The sequence below is a fragment of the Salmo trutta genome, chromosome 32 (assembly GCF_901001165.1).
Source record: "Salmo trutta chromosome 32, fSalTru1.1, whole genome shotgun sequence".
In the NCBI taxonomy this organism is placed as follows: Eukaryota; Metazoa; Chordata; class Actinopteri; order Salmoniformes; family Salmonidae; genus Salmo; species Salmo trutta.
This window is the reverse complement of record NC_042988.1, coordinates 2,537,964-2,553,231: the sequence shown is the minus strand read 5'-3', so window position 1 is coordinate 2,553,231 and position 15,268 is coordinate 2,537,964. Positions and strand designations below refer to the sequence as shown.

General features: G+C 45.5%; 1 protein-coding gene across 1 annotated transcript in view; it reads right to left on the bottom strand.

Annotated features, from left to right (window-relative positions):
- The window catches only part of trpm4a (transient receptor potential cation channel, subfamily M, member 4a), a 60,274-nt gene that overhangs the window by 27,477 nt on the left and 17,529 nt on the right, over nt 1–15,268 (bottom strand). Inside the window, exons 4-6 of the mRNA XM_029727045.1 lie at nt 12,954–13,134; nt 9,931–10,100; nt 8,987–9,164 (exon numbers count right to left, since the gene is read on the bottom strand). Of these exons, the coding sequence (XP_029582905.1) occupies nt 8,987–9,164; nt 9,931–10,100; nt 12,954–13,134 (529 nt within the window). The remainder of the gene's footprint in view (nt 1–8,986; nt 9,165–9,930; nt 10,101–12,953; nt 13,135–15,268) is intronic.

Genomic DNA, 15,268 nt, shown 5'->3' with positions numbered 1-15,268 from the left:
GGAGACAGGCCAGTACATCAGGAGACGTGGAGGAGGCCGTAGGAAGGCAACAACCCAGCAGCAGGACCGCTACCTCCGCCTTTGTGCAAGGAGGAGCACTGCCAGAGCCCTGCAAAATGACCTCCAGCAGGACACAAATGTGCATGTGTCTGCTCAAACGGTCAGAAACAGACTCCATGAGGGTGGTATGAGGGCCCGACGTCCACAGGTGGGGGTTGTGCTTACAGCCCAACACCGTGCAGGACGTTTGGCATTTGCCAGAGAACACCAAGATTGGCAAATTCGCCACTGGCGCCCTGTGCTATTCACAGATGAAAGCAGGTTCACACTGAGCACATGTGACAGACGTGACGGAGTCTGGTGCGGTTGGCCCTGGGTTCCTCCTAATGCAAGACAATGCTAGACCTCATGTGGCTGGAGTGTGTCAGCAGTTCCTGCAAGAGGAAGGCATTGATGCTATGGACTGGCCCGCCCGTTCCCCAGACCTGAATCCAATTGAGCACATTTGGGACATCATGTCTCGCTCCATCCACCAACGCCACGTTGCACCACAGACTGTCCAGGAGTTGGCGGATACTTTAGTCCAGGTCTGGGAGGAGATCCCTCAGGAGACCATCCGCCACCTCATCAGGAGCATGCCCAGGCATTGTAGGGAGGTCATACAGGCACGTGGAGGCCACACACACTACTGAGCCTCATTTTGACTTGTTTTAAGGACATTACATCAAAGTTGGATCAGCCTGTAGTGTGGTTTTCCACTTTAATTTTGAGTGTGACTCCAAATCCAGACCTCCATGGGTTGATAAATTGGATTTCCATTGATTATTTTTGTGTGATTTTGTTGTCAGCACATTCAACTATGTAAAGAAAAAAGTATTTAATAAGATTATTTATTTCATTCAGATCTAGGATGTGTTATTTTATTGTTCCCTTTATTTTTTTGAGCAGTGTATATCGCTATAACTCTGAGTGAGGCTTTTCCATACTCCCAATAATTCTAAAGATTGCTCAGAGAACCAGACATATCGGTTTATGCTTACTTTGATTATGACCGTACGCCGAATAAGATAAGCAGAGTAAGGAGTTTACAAGACTAATGCCATAATCAGTTTAATATCTAATTATTAGTGTGCATGTAAACGTGATCAGATTGTGAATGTCATTGATCTCATTGTGAATGTTCATCATATTAATGTCAATGTGTGAATATTTCCTGATTTACTCGTCATATAAGAATATTTTGTATTTTATTTAACCTTTATTTAACTAGGCAAGTCAGTTTAAGAACAAATTCTTATTTACAATGACGGCCTACCCCGGCCAAACCCGGACGACGCTGAGCCAATTGTGCGCCGCCCTATGGGACTCCCAATCACTGCCGGATGTGATGCAGAATGGATTCGAACCAATATAAGACTATGTATTTTTACAAGTTATTTCCTTACAAAAAAATTAAAACACAATTGAACACTTCACGATAAGTCATCCTTTGGATGAATTGTTATACATTAATTGTTATACATTAATGTTAGTCTTTCTTACTGAAATATATAAATAACCCACCAAATATTAGTGATACAAAAAAATGACACACGCGTCACTGAATTACATTAATCTAGTCGTATTTACCAAACGCTAGCAAAGCAGGGCTGGCGTTATGGGCGGGCCTCCTTGCCCATCAAAATAAAATATTAAAATATTGATAGTTGAAGGTGCCGTGCCTAGTTGATAATCACATTGGTAATTGCTTCGAAACTGAACCTAAACTATACCGAAACTAATTTCACACTTTTAACAACAGATTATATAAATGTAAAGCATGATGGGGAGAAAGGGAGAGAATGGGTGAGTTGCTGCCTGCCATAAAATGAGGGACAGTGTCTGACAGACCAATCAACCTGCACATGTCCTCTACTGTATGCTTATTGCTTTTGTTCAATGTATGGTTATTTTGACCCTTGGTTATTGTTGTTAATGTTGTCCCGTTGACAACATTGATTCTTATTATTTTCATATTGTAAATATCCAAAGTAAGCTTTGGCAATATGCACATCGTTACGTCATGCCAATAAAGCAAATTGAATCGAATTGAGTTGATGAGCGAGGGGAAGCGAAATACGCATTATTATGTAGGGTAGGGCCATTCTATTGTATTGATTTATTCTATTATAATCTCAAAATTATATGTAGCCTACCCTCTACAAATCCACCGAATCCAAACAGTTTTATAGTCTACTCTGGCCTACTTGGAGTACACAGTGAGAACGTGCATAATGTACAATGGTAAGAAGACCAAGTTGAATGGATGCACATGCTGCGTTAGCGTTGCTACAAAATCTGAACGAAAATGACTCAGATGGTGGGGAAGAAATTAATCATGATGACATCTCTGATGATTAATCTTCTGATTCTGAGCCTCAGCTTGAACCTACAGCTCCGAGGCCTAATCGCAAAAATGACAGAATGGTGCGCACTGAGCAGGTGCTTGCACCACCACCAAATGAAAGGAAAACACTGTTTAGATAGAACAAGCTGGTGACAATGCTACAGACCGATTATCAGCACAAAATGTCAGTGAGACAGCAGGCCCAACATCTCAAGTAAAAAACGAAATCAGCAACGCAATTACCAGCTTTCGTTGTTTATGTGACATGGGCTTGCTCCAACTGATAATTAATTGACTATTTTTGACTGCTGTCATATTAACATGTATATTCATTATAATGCCATTATTGCTTGTGTGCTGATTTTCCCTATTTATCAAGCATACTTAGCATATCTCATTTACATAAGTATTCACTCCCCTGAGTTAATACTTTGTAGAAGCACCTTACAGCTGTGAGTAGCGATTACAGCTTTGATTCATTCTGGGTAAGTCTCTAAGAGCTTTAAACACCAGGATTGTGCAACATTTGTCCATTATTCTTTTCAAAGTTCTTCAAGCTCTGTCAAATTGGTTGTTGATCATTGCTAGATAACCATTTTCAGGTAGATTTCAGTCAAAACTGTAACTCGGCCCCTCAGGAACATTCACTGTCTTCTTGGTAAGACTTGTCCTTGTGTTTTAGGTTATTGTCCTGCTGAAAGGTGAATTCATCTCCAAGTGTCTGGTAGAAAGCTGACTGAGCCAGGTTTTCCTCTAGGATTTTGCCTGTAATTACTGTATTTCATAAATGTTTTTATCCTGAAAAACTCCCCAGTCCTTAATGATTACAAGAATACCCATACCATGATGTAGCCACCACTATGCTTGAACATGATGTGTTGTATTGGATTTGCCCCAAACAGCCACATTTTTTGCATTATTACTTTAGTGCCTTGTTGCAAACAGGATGGGTGTTTTGGAATATTTGTATCCGTTCACTCTGTCAATTAGGTTAGTATTGTGGAGTAACTAGAATGTTGTTGATCTATCCTGTTTTCTCCTATCACAGTCATTAATACACTCTGTTACTCTTTTAAAGTCACCGTTGCCCTCATGGTGAAATCCATGAGCGGTACCCTTCCTCTCCAGCAATTTAAGTTAGGAAGGACACCTGTATCTAGTGACTGGATATTTAATGTCTGCTTTTTATTTTTTTCACCCATCTACCAATAGGTGCCCTTCTTTGCGAGGCATTCCAAACCTCCCTGGTCTATGTGGTTGAATCTGTTTGAAATTCACTGCTCAACAGGGACCTTACAGATAATTCTATGTGTGGGGTACAGAGATGAGGTAGTCATTCAAAAATCATGTTAAACAATATTATTGCACACAGAGTGATTTATTATTGTACACACAGCTATCACACTTGGTTCCTTGGAAGTTGTGGGAATGTATGTTTTTGGTTTCACATTGGTTGTGGGAACGAAGCCATAGGTTTCTGACCGCCAAAACATTTTTTAAACATTCCGAGACCAGAAGTGTCAATTTAGCCTGATCTGGGAACATTTATTTTTATTTTACCTTTATTTAACTAGGCAAGTCAGTTAAGAACAAATTCTTATTTTCAATGACGGCCTAGGAACAATGGGTTAACTGCCTTTTTCAGGGGCAGAACGACAGATTTGTACCTTGTCAGCTAGGGGATTCAAACTTGCAACCTTTCGGTTACTAGCCCAACGCTCTTACCACTAGGCTACCCTGCCGTCCCAGGTTGTAGGGAGGTTCTGAGAACATTTTCTTGGGAGGTTTTATTAACGCTCTGAGAATGGAATTGGAAATTCTAGGTTATATGGAGGTTTTTGAACAACTTCCTTAAAATTATGACTGAATGTTTCAATAAGACTGCTAGATTGTTTTGGATGAACTTTTTTGAACTCCAAGCACAGATAAGAAACATGGAAATTAATTTCCGTAAGCATTAATCGTGCAAACAATTTTTTTTTTATTGTGACAGAGTATCAGTGAAATTCAAACCTATGATATTTTGTTCTCTAGCCATGGAATTAGACCACTGCGGCTCTAGGATGGAGCTAGCATGCTGTTTTTTTACTCATACAAATCTGTTAATTTTAGTCTGTTCAAACAGACCCCATTTCAAAGGAAACAAACACTCATTAAGATCAGGTGTTGCTAATTAGTGGGCGCGGCCAACACACCTGAACACATTTAACAAGATAGAGGATATAGAGTGTATTGTTGACGCTGAGAGAATAGAATGTATATGTTTTTAAATAACATTATTAGAACGTTCTCTGAACGTTGCAAAAGTGTTGTGGTTTTTATGAAAAGTTTTCTTTTTGTTCTGAGAACGGAATTGTCACGCTCGTCGTACGAACTGGAAGCATACTCGGACCAACGTGCAGCGGATCTGGGTTCCACATATTTTATTTAAGTGAAACGCACAAAACAATAAAGAATAAGCGAAACGTGACTAAGTGGTGCACATGCACAAAACACAAAATACAAAATAATATCCCACAAACACAGGTGGGAAAAACAGCTACTTAAATATGATCCCCAATTAGAGACAACGATTACCAGCTGCCTCTAATTGGGAATCATACAAATCCCCAACATAGAAATAATAACCTAGAACCCCACATAGAAATAATAAACTAGAATACCCCCCAGTCACGCCCTGACCTACTTCACCATAGAGAAACAATGGCTCTCTATGGTCAGGGCGTGACAGTACCCCCCCCCACCCCAAAGGTGCAGACTCCGGCCGCAAAACCTGAAACCAAATAGGGAGGGTGGGGGGGGGGGGGGGTGATTAGTGTCGGTGGCGGCTCTGGTCCGGGACGAAGTACCCGCTCATCTCGCGGATCTGCCAGCATCGGGGTCGGCTCTGGTGCGGGCCGAAGTACCCACTCAGCTCGCGGATCCCCCAGCATCGGTGGCGGCTCTGGTGCGGGACTGGACACCAGCCCTGGCCTGGACATCAGCCCTGGCCTGGACATCGGTGCCGATCAAGGCTCCTGCATTGGAGAGGGACTGGACGCCGTATCTGGACTGAGCACCGGCGCAGAAGAAGACTCCAGCCATGGAGCAGGACTGGACGTCGTGCCTGGACGTCGTGCCTGGACTGGGCATCGGCGCAGGGGAAGACTCCGGCCATGGAGCTGAGTTGGCCTCCATGCCTGGACTGGGCACCGGCGCAGAGGAAGGCTACGGCCATGGAGCTGAGTTGGCCGCCGTGCCAGGACTGGGCACCGGCGCAGAGGAAGGCTCCAGCCTTGGAGCGGGACTGGACGCCATGCCTGGACGCCGTGCCTGGACTGTAGACCATCTCAGGAGGTTCCGGACTGTGGACCGTCATTGGAGATTCTGGACTGTGGACGGTCGTTGGAGGTTCCGGACTGTGGACCGTCGTTGGAGGTTCCGGACTGTGAAACGTCGCTGGAAGCTCTGGACTGGAAACTGTTGCCAGAAGCTCTGGAGTATGGACCGTCTCCGGAAGCTCTGGACTGGGAACTGTCACCGGAAGCTCTGGACTGGTAACCGTCTCTGGAAGCTCTGGACTGGTAACCGTCGCCAGAAGCTCTGGACTGTGAAGGCGCACTGGAGGCCTGGTGCGTGGAGCTGGCACAGGATGTACTGGGCTGTGGAGACGTACTGGAGACCTAGTGCGTATAGCCGGCATCAATTGTACCGGAACTATGACACACTTCGCACGGTGAGTTTGAGGAGCTGGCACAGGACGTACTGGGCTTTGGAGGCACACTGGAGACCTGGTGCGTAGAACCGGCACAAACTGTACCGGAATGGTGACACACACCTCAGGGCAAGTGCATGGAGGAGACACAGAACATACCGGACTGGGGAGGCGCACTGGAGGCCAGATGCGTGAAACCGGTGCAGATGACACCGGACTGGTGTCACGCTCCTCAGCACGCCCACGCTGCAGCTCTCTCATCGCCACCACCTCTCTCCGTAATCTTTCATCGAGTTCCTCCTTCGACTCCCTGACGGTCTCTGGCTCATTCCTTGGCTCCGCCGACCACCTCGTGTGCCCCCACCCCCCCAAAAAATTTGGGCTGTCTTTGTGGCCGCGAACCCCGGCGTCTTCTCTGTCCTCCCTTCCCTCCCTGCGTTTGCCGCCAAGGAAGGCGTCCCTCCCAAGTCCAGGATCCCTTCACATCCAAGATCTTCTCCCAAGTCCAGGATACCTTCTCCTCCTGGACACGCTGCTTGGTCCTGTTGTGGTGGGATATTCTGTCATGACCGTGTGGAGAGACGGACCAAGGCGCAGCGTGATTGGAGTTCCACATCTTTATTTTTAGTGAAACTTAAAACAAACCAAGAAACAACAACGACCGTGCAGTACTGAGGTGCAACATGCACTCACTCAAAAACAATATCCCACAAAGCAGGTGGGAGAAAGGGCTTCCTAAATATGATCCCCAATTAGAGGCAACGATTACCTCTAATTGGGAGCCATACAAACCAGCCACATAGAAAATAAATGACTAGAACACCCCCCTAGTCACGCTCTGACCTAAACACCATAGAGAACCAAGGGCTCTCTATGGTCAGGGCGTGACAGTACCCCCCCCCCCCCAAAGGTGAGGACTCCGGCCGCAAACCTGAAACCAAATGGGGAGGGTAGGGGGGGTGACTAGTGTCGGTGGCGGCTCCGGTGCGGGTCGTAGCCCCCGCCCCCGGATCCGGCCAAGGCGCCGGGCTGAACGCCGTGCCTGGACTGGGTATCGGCGCAAAGGAAGGCTCCAGCCATGGAGCTGGGTTGGACACCGTGCCTGGACTGGGCACCTGCGCAGAGGAAGGCTCCAGCCATGGAGCTGGACTGGACACCATGCCTGGACTGGGCACCGGCACAGAGGAAGGCTCCCACCATGGGAGCTGGGCTGGATACCGTGCCTGGACTGGGCACCGGCGCAGAGGAAGGCTCCGGCCTTGGAGCTGGACTGGACGCAGTGCCTGGACTGGGCACCGGCGCAGAGGAAGGCTCCTGCCATGGAGCGGGACTAGACGCCGTACCTGGACTGGCCACCGGCGCAGAGGAAGGCTCTGGCCTTGGATCGGGACTGGACACTGTGCCTGGACACTCTGGACCGTTGACCTTCCAGGGAAGCTCTGGGCTGTTAACCGTCCCTGGAAGCTCCGGTCCATTGTTCATCATTGGAGGTTCCGGACTGTGGACCGTCGCAGGAGGTTCCGGACTGTGGACCGTCGCCGGAAGCTCTGGACTGTGAATGCGCACTGGAGGCCTAGTGCGTGGAGCCGGTACAGGTGGCACCGGACTGGTGAAACGCACTTCAGGGCGAGTGCGGGGAGCAGGCACAGGACGTACCGGACTGGGGAGGCGCACTGGAGGCCTGATGCATGGGGCCAGCACAGGTTGCACCGGACTGGTGACACGCTCTTCAGGGCGAGTACGAGGAGCAGGCACAGGACGTACCGGACTGAGGAGGCGCACTGGTGGCCTGGTGCGTGGAGCCGGCACAGATGGTTCCGGGCTGAGAAGGCACTCTTCAGTGCGCCTGCGCTGCAGCATACTCCTCGCCAAAACCTCTCTCCGGTATCCCTTGTTGAACTCCTCCAGAGTTTGCCATTCGGGCTCTGGCACTCCCCGCTGCTCTGCCGACCGCTCCATGTGCCCCCCCCCCCAAAAAAAAATCTTGGGGTTTCTGTGGCCACGGTCCCCGGCGTCGTCGCCGTGGACCGTGGCCACAGAACACCATAGAGAACCGAGGGCTCCAAAACACCATAGTCCAAAAGTCCAAAAGTCCAAAACACTATAGAGAACCGAGGGCTCTCTATGGTCAGAGAATGACAGGAATTTAGAGATTATTGATGTTAATGTGTACATTTTACATTTACATTTTAGTCATTTAGCAGACGCTCTTATCCAGAGCGACTTACAGTAGTGAATGCATACATTTCATGCTTTTTTTTTGTACTGTAATAAAATATATACATTCCCAGAATATTGCCAACATTGCCAAGAACCTTACATTCTCTGAACGTTCTGAAAACATTGTTTCAGTTACACCATTTTTTCAAACGTTCCCAGAATATAGTAAAAATATGACATTAAATCTAACCACATAGAAACTTGTGTGGAATGTTCTGTGGAAGTTCTGCAATTCCCACAGAAAAACTTTTTTCTTAACGTTATCGGAACAATTTGAGAACATGTCTTTAATCCAAACTATGAGAAAACCTGTAGGAAACTTTATGCTGAAGTACTGAAATTTCCACAGAAGAACATTGTTTCTTAACATTCTTTGAACTATTCGAGAACTTTCACAATGTCAAACCAGTTAAAGAACGTTCCTAGAATTGAAATTAAATGTAATCATGTTTGAGCTTTTAGGAAACGTTCTGTTGAAGCAATGAAATACCAAGAAGATTACGTTTTTTTGTCAAGTTCCTTAAATGTGTTGAGAATGTTCCAATGCAAAGCAACTATCCTGCACCATTCCCAGAAAGTTGTAGGAAGGTTGAATGCAAAATAACCATAGAACAACTACACGCTCACCAAGCTCTTAGAAACAGATGGTTCTCAGAACGTTATGTGCTAGCTGGGCTGTGCCTCACCCCAGATGCCTGTGCGTTGGTGGGAGATGTAGTCCTCCATCTTGGCCCTGAAGGCCATCTCCCCTCCCCGTCGGCCTACACTCCCATCATCCACCAGCAAGAAGGCCTGGTAGTTATTATCCAGGCAGCATGAGTCACGGGATGTGTTCTGGACATAATACCGTGCTGGAAAACTACCCTGAGGAGGAGAGGCGTAGAGAAAGAGAGATTGTGTGGGGGGAGGGTTAGAGAATACGTGAGAGAGAGGGGGGTGGGCGAGAGAGATTATGGGTAGAGAATGGGATCAGAGGTGGAGAGAAGGGGTAAAGGAAGAGAGGAGAGAGATCAGGGTAGAGAAAGGAGGGTAGAGAGAGAGGGAGAGAAACAGGGAGAGAGACGTAGTAAGAGAGAGAGAGAGAAGAAGACATTGTGATTCCCATCCCATGTAATAAAAAGTCCTCGCTGTTATTCATTTGATTTCCTGTGGTTTTGGATTTCTCAACCTAAAAGGACATCTTATTGAAAGAGAGAAAGAAATAGAGTGAAAGAGAGAAGGGATAAAAAGGAGAAGGAAGGGGACAGAAATAAATTAGGAAAGTGAGTGAGAAGCAAAGAGGGGATAGATGAAAGTGAACAAAATTCTATAATTGTATATAGTGCCAGTGTACAGTAGCGTGTTCCTATGCATTGCTGTGTGTGTGTGTGTGTTTGTGTTTCTATGTCTGTGTCACGTGCATATTTAAAACTGTATACATTGAACATTGTGTGTGTGTGTGTGTGTGTGTGTGTGTGTGTGTGTGTGTGTGTGTGTGTGTGTGTGTGTGTGTGTGTGTGTGTGTGTGTGTGTGTGTGTGTGTGTGTGTGTGTGTGTGTGTGTGTGTGTGTGTGTGTGTGTGTGTGTGTGTGTGTGTGTGTGTGTGTGTGTGTGTGTGTGTGTGTGTGTGTGTGCGTGCGTGTAAATGTACCTGTGTGTTGATGAGCTGCTGTCTGTTGTGCACCAACCCCCAGGGAGCCATGCCCACAGCGATGACTTTCTTCTGGGACAGGGAGGAGGCCGCCGCTGCATGATCCCTCACTGCTTCCCCAACACAATGACTCACTCCCTCCCTCAGCCCCCCAGTCACTATCCACGCCCCTGGGAGAGAGGGGGAGGTAGAGGAGAAGGAAGAGAGGGAGTGAGTGAGAAAAATAAAAAAGAGGGAGCGAGAGATATGGGGAGAAAGGGGGGAGGGGGAAGTGAGGGCGTGAGAAAGAGCATGAGAGATATGGTTATGACACAATTATAATATGCCACTTAGCAGATGTCATTATTCAAAGCGACTTGTAGTACAGTGATTGCATAAATGTGACCCCTGCAGGAATTGAACCCGCAACCTTGGAATAGCAAACACCACATTCTTACCAACTGAGCAACCAGGATCATATACAATGGACAATAGACAGATAAGGAACATAAGCTTGTTGGTTATGAGTCAAGGGCACTGTGAAAACATGTAACTGGCAGTGAAAGATGACATCAAATAAATTATAATTTTTTGGAATCAGGCCCAGGAAGGATTTGTTTAAAATACTTAATTTGAATGCTGAACTACATGCACTTATTTACACTTAGTCAACGTATATCCTGTTCTACTGGTTGGCCTCTTACCATTGCTGTGTCTGCTAACTTTATGCTCTATGGACAACCTGCTTATTGCCCTGCCTTGATTTAATCAACAACTGCCTGGCCTAGATGGTCATGCGTCCTGTAAACGTTTAACCCATACAGCCAGAGGAGGGGGAAGAGAATGAGAAGGAAGAGGATGAGGAAGAGAAGGAGGGTAAATTACAACAACAATGCAACTCCAATTGGTAGAACGGACATACTTTTAATTACACCTGATCCGCTCTGTCCCTACAGTACGTTATGAAAGTAAATACCTCATGCATTGATGTCATAGGATCGTATATACATATCTATCAAACAACCACGCTGTTTGTCCTCAGTGGATCTTGGGGCTAGGTACAGTATTTCTGCCAGAAAATCATCAGTTCTGTGGTTCATCTTAATGGGATCACATATATGAATTCAGGATATATTAAACAAATAGATTAAACGGAGTGGGCGTTATTCTCACCTGTGCCCTGTTCCGCCCTGACCAACCTCAAACCCAGGACACCTGGGTGTGTGTGTGTGTCAAATCAAATCAATCAAAGTTTATTTGTCATGTATACAGATTTGCAGATGTTATCGCAAGTGCAGCGAAATGCTTGTGTTTCAGTGCAGTAATACCTAGCAGTACAAAACAATACACTCATAATCCAAAAGGTAATACAGTATCAAAGCGAGCAATGTCAGAGTCCGGGAATATATATATATATATATATATATATATATATATATATATATCAGAGGAGGAAGGGGAGGGCCATCCTCCTCAGTTATTTTGTAATTTTTTATATACAGCACCAGTCAAATGTTTGGACACACCTACTCATTCCAGGGTTTTTCTTTATTTTTACTATTATCTACCTTGTAGAATAATAGTGAAGACATCAAAGCTATGAAATAACACATATGGAATCAAGCAGTAACTAAAAAAGTGTTAAACAAATCAAAATATATTTTATATTTGAGATTCTTCAAATAGCCACCCTTTGCCTTGATGACAGCTTTGCACACTCTTGGCATTCTCTCAATCAGCTTCATGAGGTAGTCACCTGGAATGTATTTTAATTAACAGGTGTGCCTTGTTAAAAGTTCATTTGTGGAATTTCTTTCCTTCTTAATGCGTTTGAGCCAATCAGTAGGGGTGGTATACAGAAGATAGTCCTATTTGGTAAAAGACAAAGTCCATATTATGGCAAGAACAGCTCAAATAAGCAAAGAGAAACTACTGTCCATTATTACTTTAAGACATAAGGTCAGTTAATCCTAAAATGTCAAGAAAGTATCTTCAAGTGCAGTTGCAAAAACCATCAAGCGCTATGATGAAACTGGCTCTCATGAGGACCGCCACAGGAAATTAAGACCCAGAGCTACCTCTGCTGCAGAGGATAAGTGTGCTCTTCACAGATGAACCCCAGGTTCAACTGTACCGGTCAGATGGTGGGCGAGCACTATGCTGATGTCAACGTTGTGAACAGCATGCCCCATGGTGGAGGTGGGGTTATGGTATGGGCAGGCATAAGTTATGGACAACGAATACATTTGCATTTTATCGATGGCAATTTGAATGCACAGAGATATTGTGACGAGATCCCGAGGTCCATTATCGTGCCATTCATCCGCTGCCATCACCTCATGTTTCAGCATGATAATGCACGTGACCATGTCGCAAGAATCTGTACACAATTCCATGGCCTGCAAACTCACCAGACATGTCCCCCATTGAGCATGTTTAGGATGCTCTGGATCGACGTGTGTTCCAGTTCCCACCAATATCTAGCAACTTTGCACATCCATTGAAGGGGAGTGGGACAACATTCCACAGAGCACAATCAATAACAGCCTGATCAACTCTATGCGAAGTAGATGTGTCACGCTGTGTGAGGAAAATGGTGGTCACATCAGATACTGACAGTTTTTTTTATCCACGCCCCTACCTTTCTTTTAAGGTATCTGTGACCAACATTTGCATATCTGTATTCCCAGTCAGGAGAAATCTGTAGATTAGGGCCTAATTAATTTATTTCAGTTGACTGATTTCCTTATATGAACTGTAACTCAGTAAAATATTTGAAAATGTTGTATGTTGCGATTATATTTTTGTTCAGTGTATATACTGTATATAATGGTCTGTATAGACAGTATGGACAGTATTTCAATATAAAAAGTGTGTATAGCACTGGTTACTGTATATAGGATGAGTAATGACTAAAATACAGTATATACATAGAAAGTGGGTAAAACAATACGTAAACATTAAAGTGACCGGTGTTCAATGACTCTATGTTCACAGGGCTGCGGTCTCTAAGGTGCAGGGTACTGTGTCTATGTGTGTCTCACCTGTGCTCTGTGCTGCCCTGACCAGCCCCTGTCTCAGCACCTCCCTGACCCAGGTCTTGACTTTCTCGCACCCCTCACCCCCCACCACAGAAACCACCAGGTTGGGGGAGGGTACCCCCCAGTGGGCTGTCATCAGGGTGTATACCATCTGAGGGGTGGTGTCGCACGACAGGCGCAGGAACTGACCAATAGGAAGAGAGAAGAATGGATGAGGTGGAGGAGGGGACAATGAGTATCGCAATAAAGTGATGATTATCAAGAAGCTGTGGTGAATTGGTGCAGCTACATAAAGTAATTGCTAATTGGTATTTGTGCCTATGGTGTAGTTCATCAGTGGCAAAGAGATATCGGTACAGGTGAGAAGATTCCGTCTGACTGATGTGAGGGCTGGCAGCACTGCTAGAACACGGACTCCTCTACCATTGTTCCATAGAATGCCAGACAGACGTTCTGCTGTGAAATGAATAAATATGACAGCCTCATACCTCACCTCTGCTATGTCAAAGCTCTCTCATTGTCTATACGAAAGACACTTCACTAGCAACTGACGGAGCAACAAGGCCCGTCGTAAACAAGCAAAAGATTGAAATGAAATACGTTCACATTGTTGTCATTTAGTGTCAATGAATGCTTGAGTGACATATTAGTTTCATAACTTATAGCATTTTATAACATCATGAAATTAGGTAAGTAAGTAAGCCTTGGACAATTATGCTTTGTCTGAGCCAGAATGGCCCATAGGGCAGGAGCCTCCTGTTTCTTTAGCATGAGGCAGCTTGATGTACAAGTACACACCCTGATGCTAATCTGTCGCAGAGCCTTACCCCCAATCCATCTACTTAATGCTGAGTGCAGAGCAGGGGCATCAGGTCCCATTTATTAGAGTCTTTAGTATGATTTGAAAAGGGATCGAAGCCCCAATCTTCCAATTGTAAGGCGGACATTCTAACCACAATGCCACTAAAATGGTAAATCATGAGATATCCGTAAAATTCAATCACTCAGTAGGGTTATATGGTAACATACACTAATATATACAAAAGTATGTGTCCCCCCCCCCTCCAATTAGTGGATTGGGCTCTTTCAGCCACACCCGTTGCTGACAGGTGTACAGTCGTGGCCAAAAGTTTTGAGTGACACAAAAATGTATTTTCACGAAGTCTGCTGCCTCAGTTTGTATGATGGCAATTTGCATATACTCCAGAATGTTATGAAGAGTGATCAGATGAATTTCAATTAATTGCAAAGTCCCTCTTTGCCATGCAAATTAACTGAATCCCCAAAAAACATTTCCACTGCATTTCAGCCCTGCCACAAAAGGACCAGCTCACATCATGTCAGTGATTCTCTCGTTAACACAGGTCTGTCCAAGAAAGTCCAGCAAGCGCCAGGACAGTCTCCTAAAGTTGATTCAGCTACGGGATCGGGGCACCACCAGTACAGAGCTTGCTCAGGAATGGCAGCAGGCAGGTGTGAGTGCATCTGCACGCACAGTGAGGCGAAGACCTTTGGAGTATGGCCTGGTGTCAAGAAGGGCAGCAAAGAAACCACTTCTCTCCAGGAAAAACATCAGGGACAGACTGATATTCTGCAAAAGGTACAGGGATTGGACTGCTGAGGACTGGGATAAAGTCATTTTCTCTGATGAATCCCCTTTCCGATTGTTTGGGGCATCCGGAAAAAAGCTTGTCCGGAGAAGACAAGGTGAGCGCTACCATCAGTCCTGTGTTATGCCAACAGTAAAGCATCCTGAGACCATTCATGTGTGGGGTTGCTTCTCAGCCAAGGGAGTGGGCTCACTCTGTCACGGTTGTCGTTGGTTAAGGAGGACCAAAACGCAGCAGGTATGTGTAAGCTCATCTTGAGGTTTATTAACTCCAAAATGAACACAAAAATAACAAAAAGAGAACGGACGATCAATAGACAGTCTGGCAAGGCAAAAGGCTAAACTCAGAACAATCTCCCACAATAAACAGACAAACACACCCAACTAATATAGGACTTCCAATCAAAGGCAACACCACACAGCTGCCTTCAATTGGAAGTCCACCCCAATTAACCAAACATAGACATACAACTGACTAGATCAACATAGAAATACGTGAAACTCAAACAGTGCCCAAAAACCCCGGAATACTAAATCAAATGTCCTTACTACAAAAACACCACCCTGAACCACATAAAACAAATACCCTCTGCCACGTCCTGACCAAACTACAATACCAATTAACCCTTATACTGGCCAGGATGTGACAGTACCCCCCCCCCTTAAAGGTGCTAACCCCGGAAGCACCTTAAGAAAAACAACCCCAAAC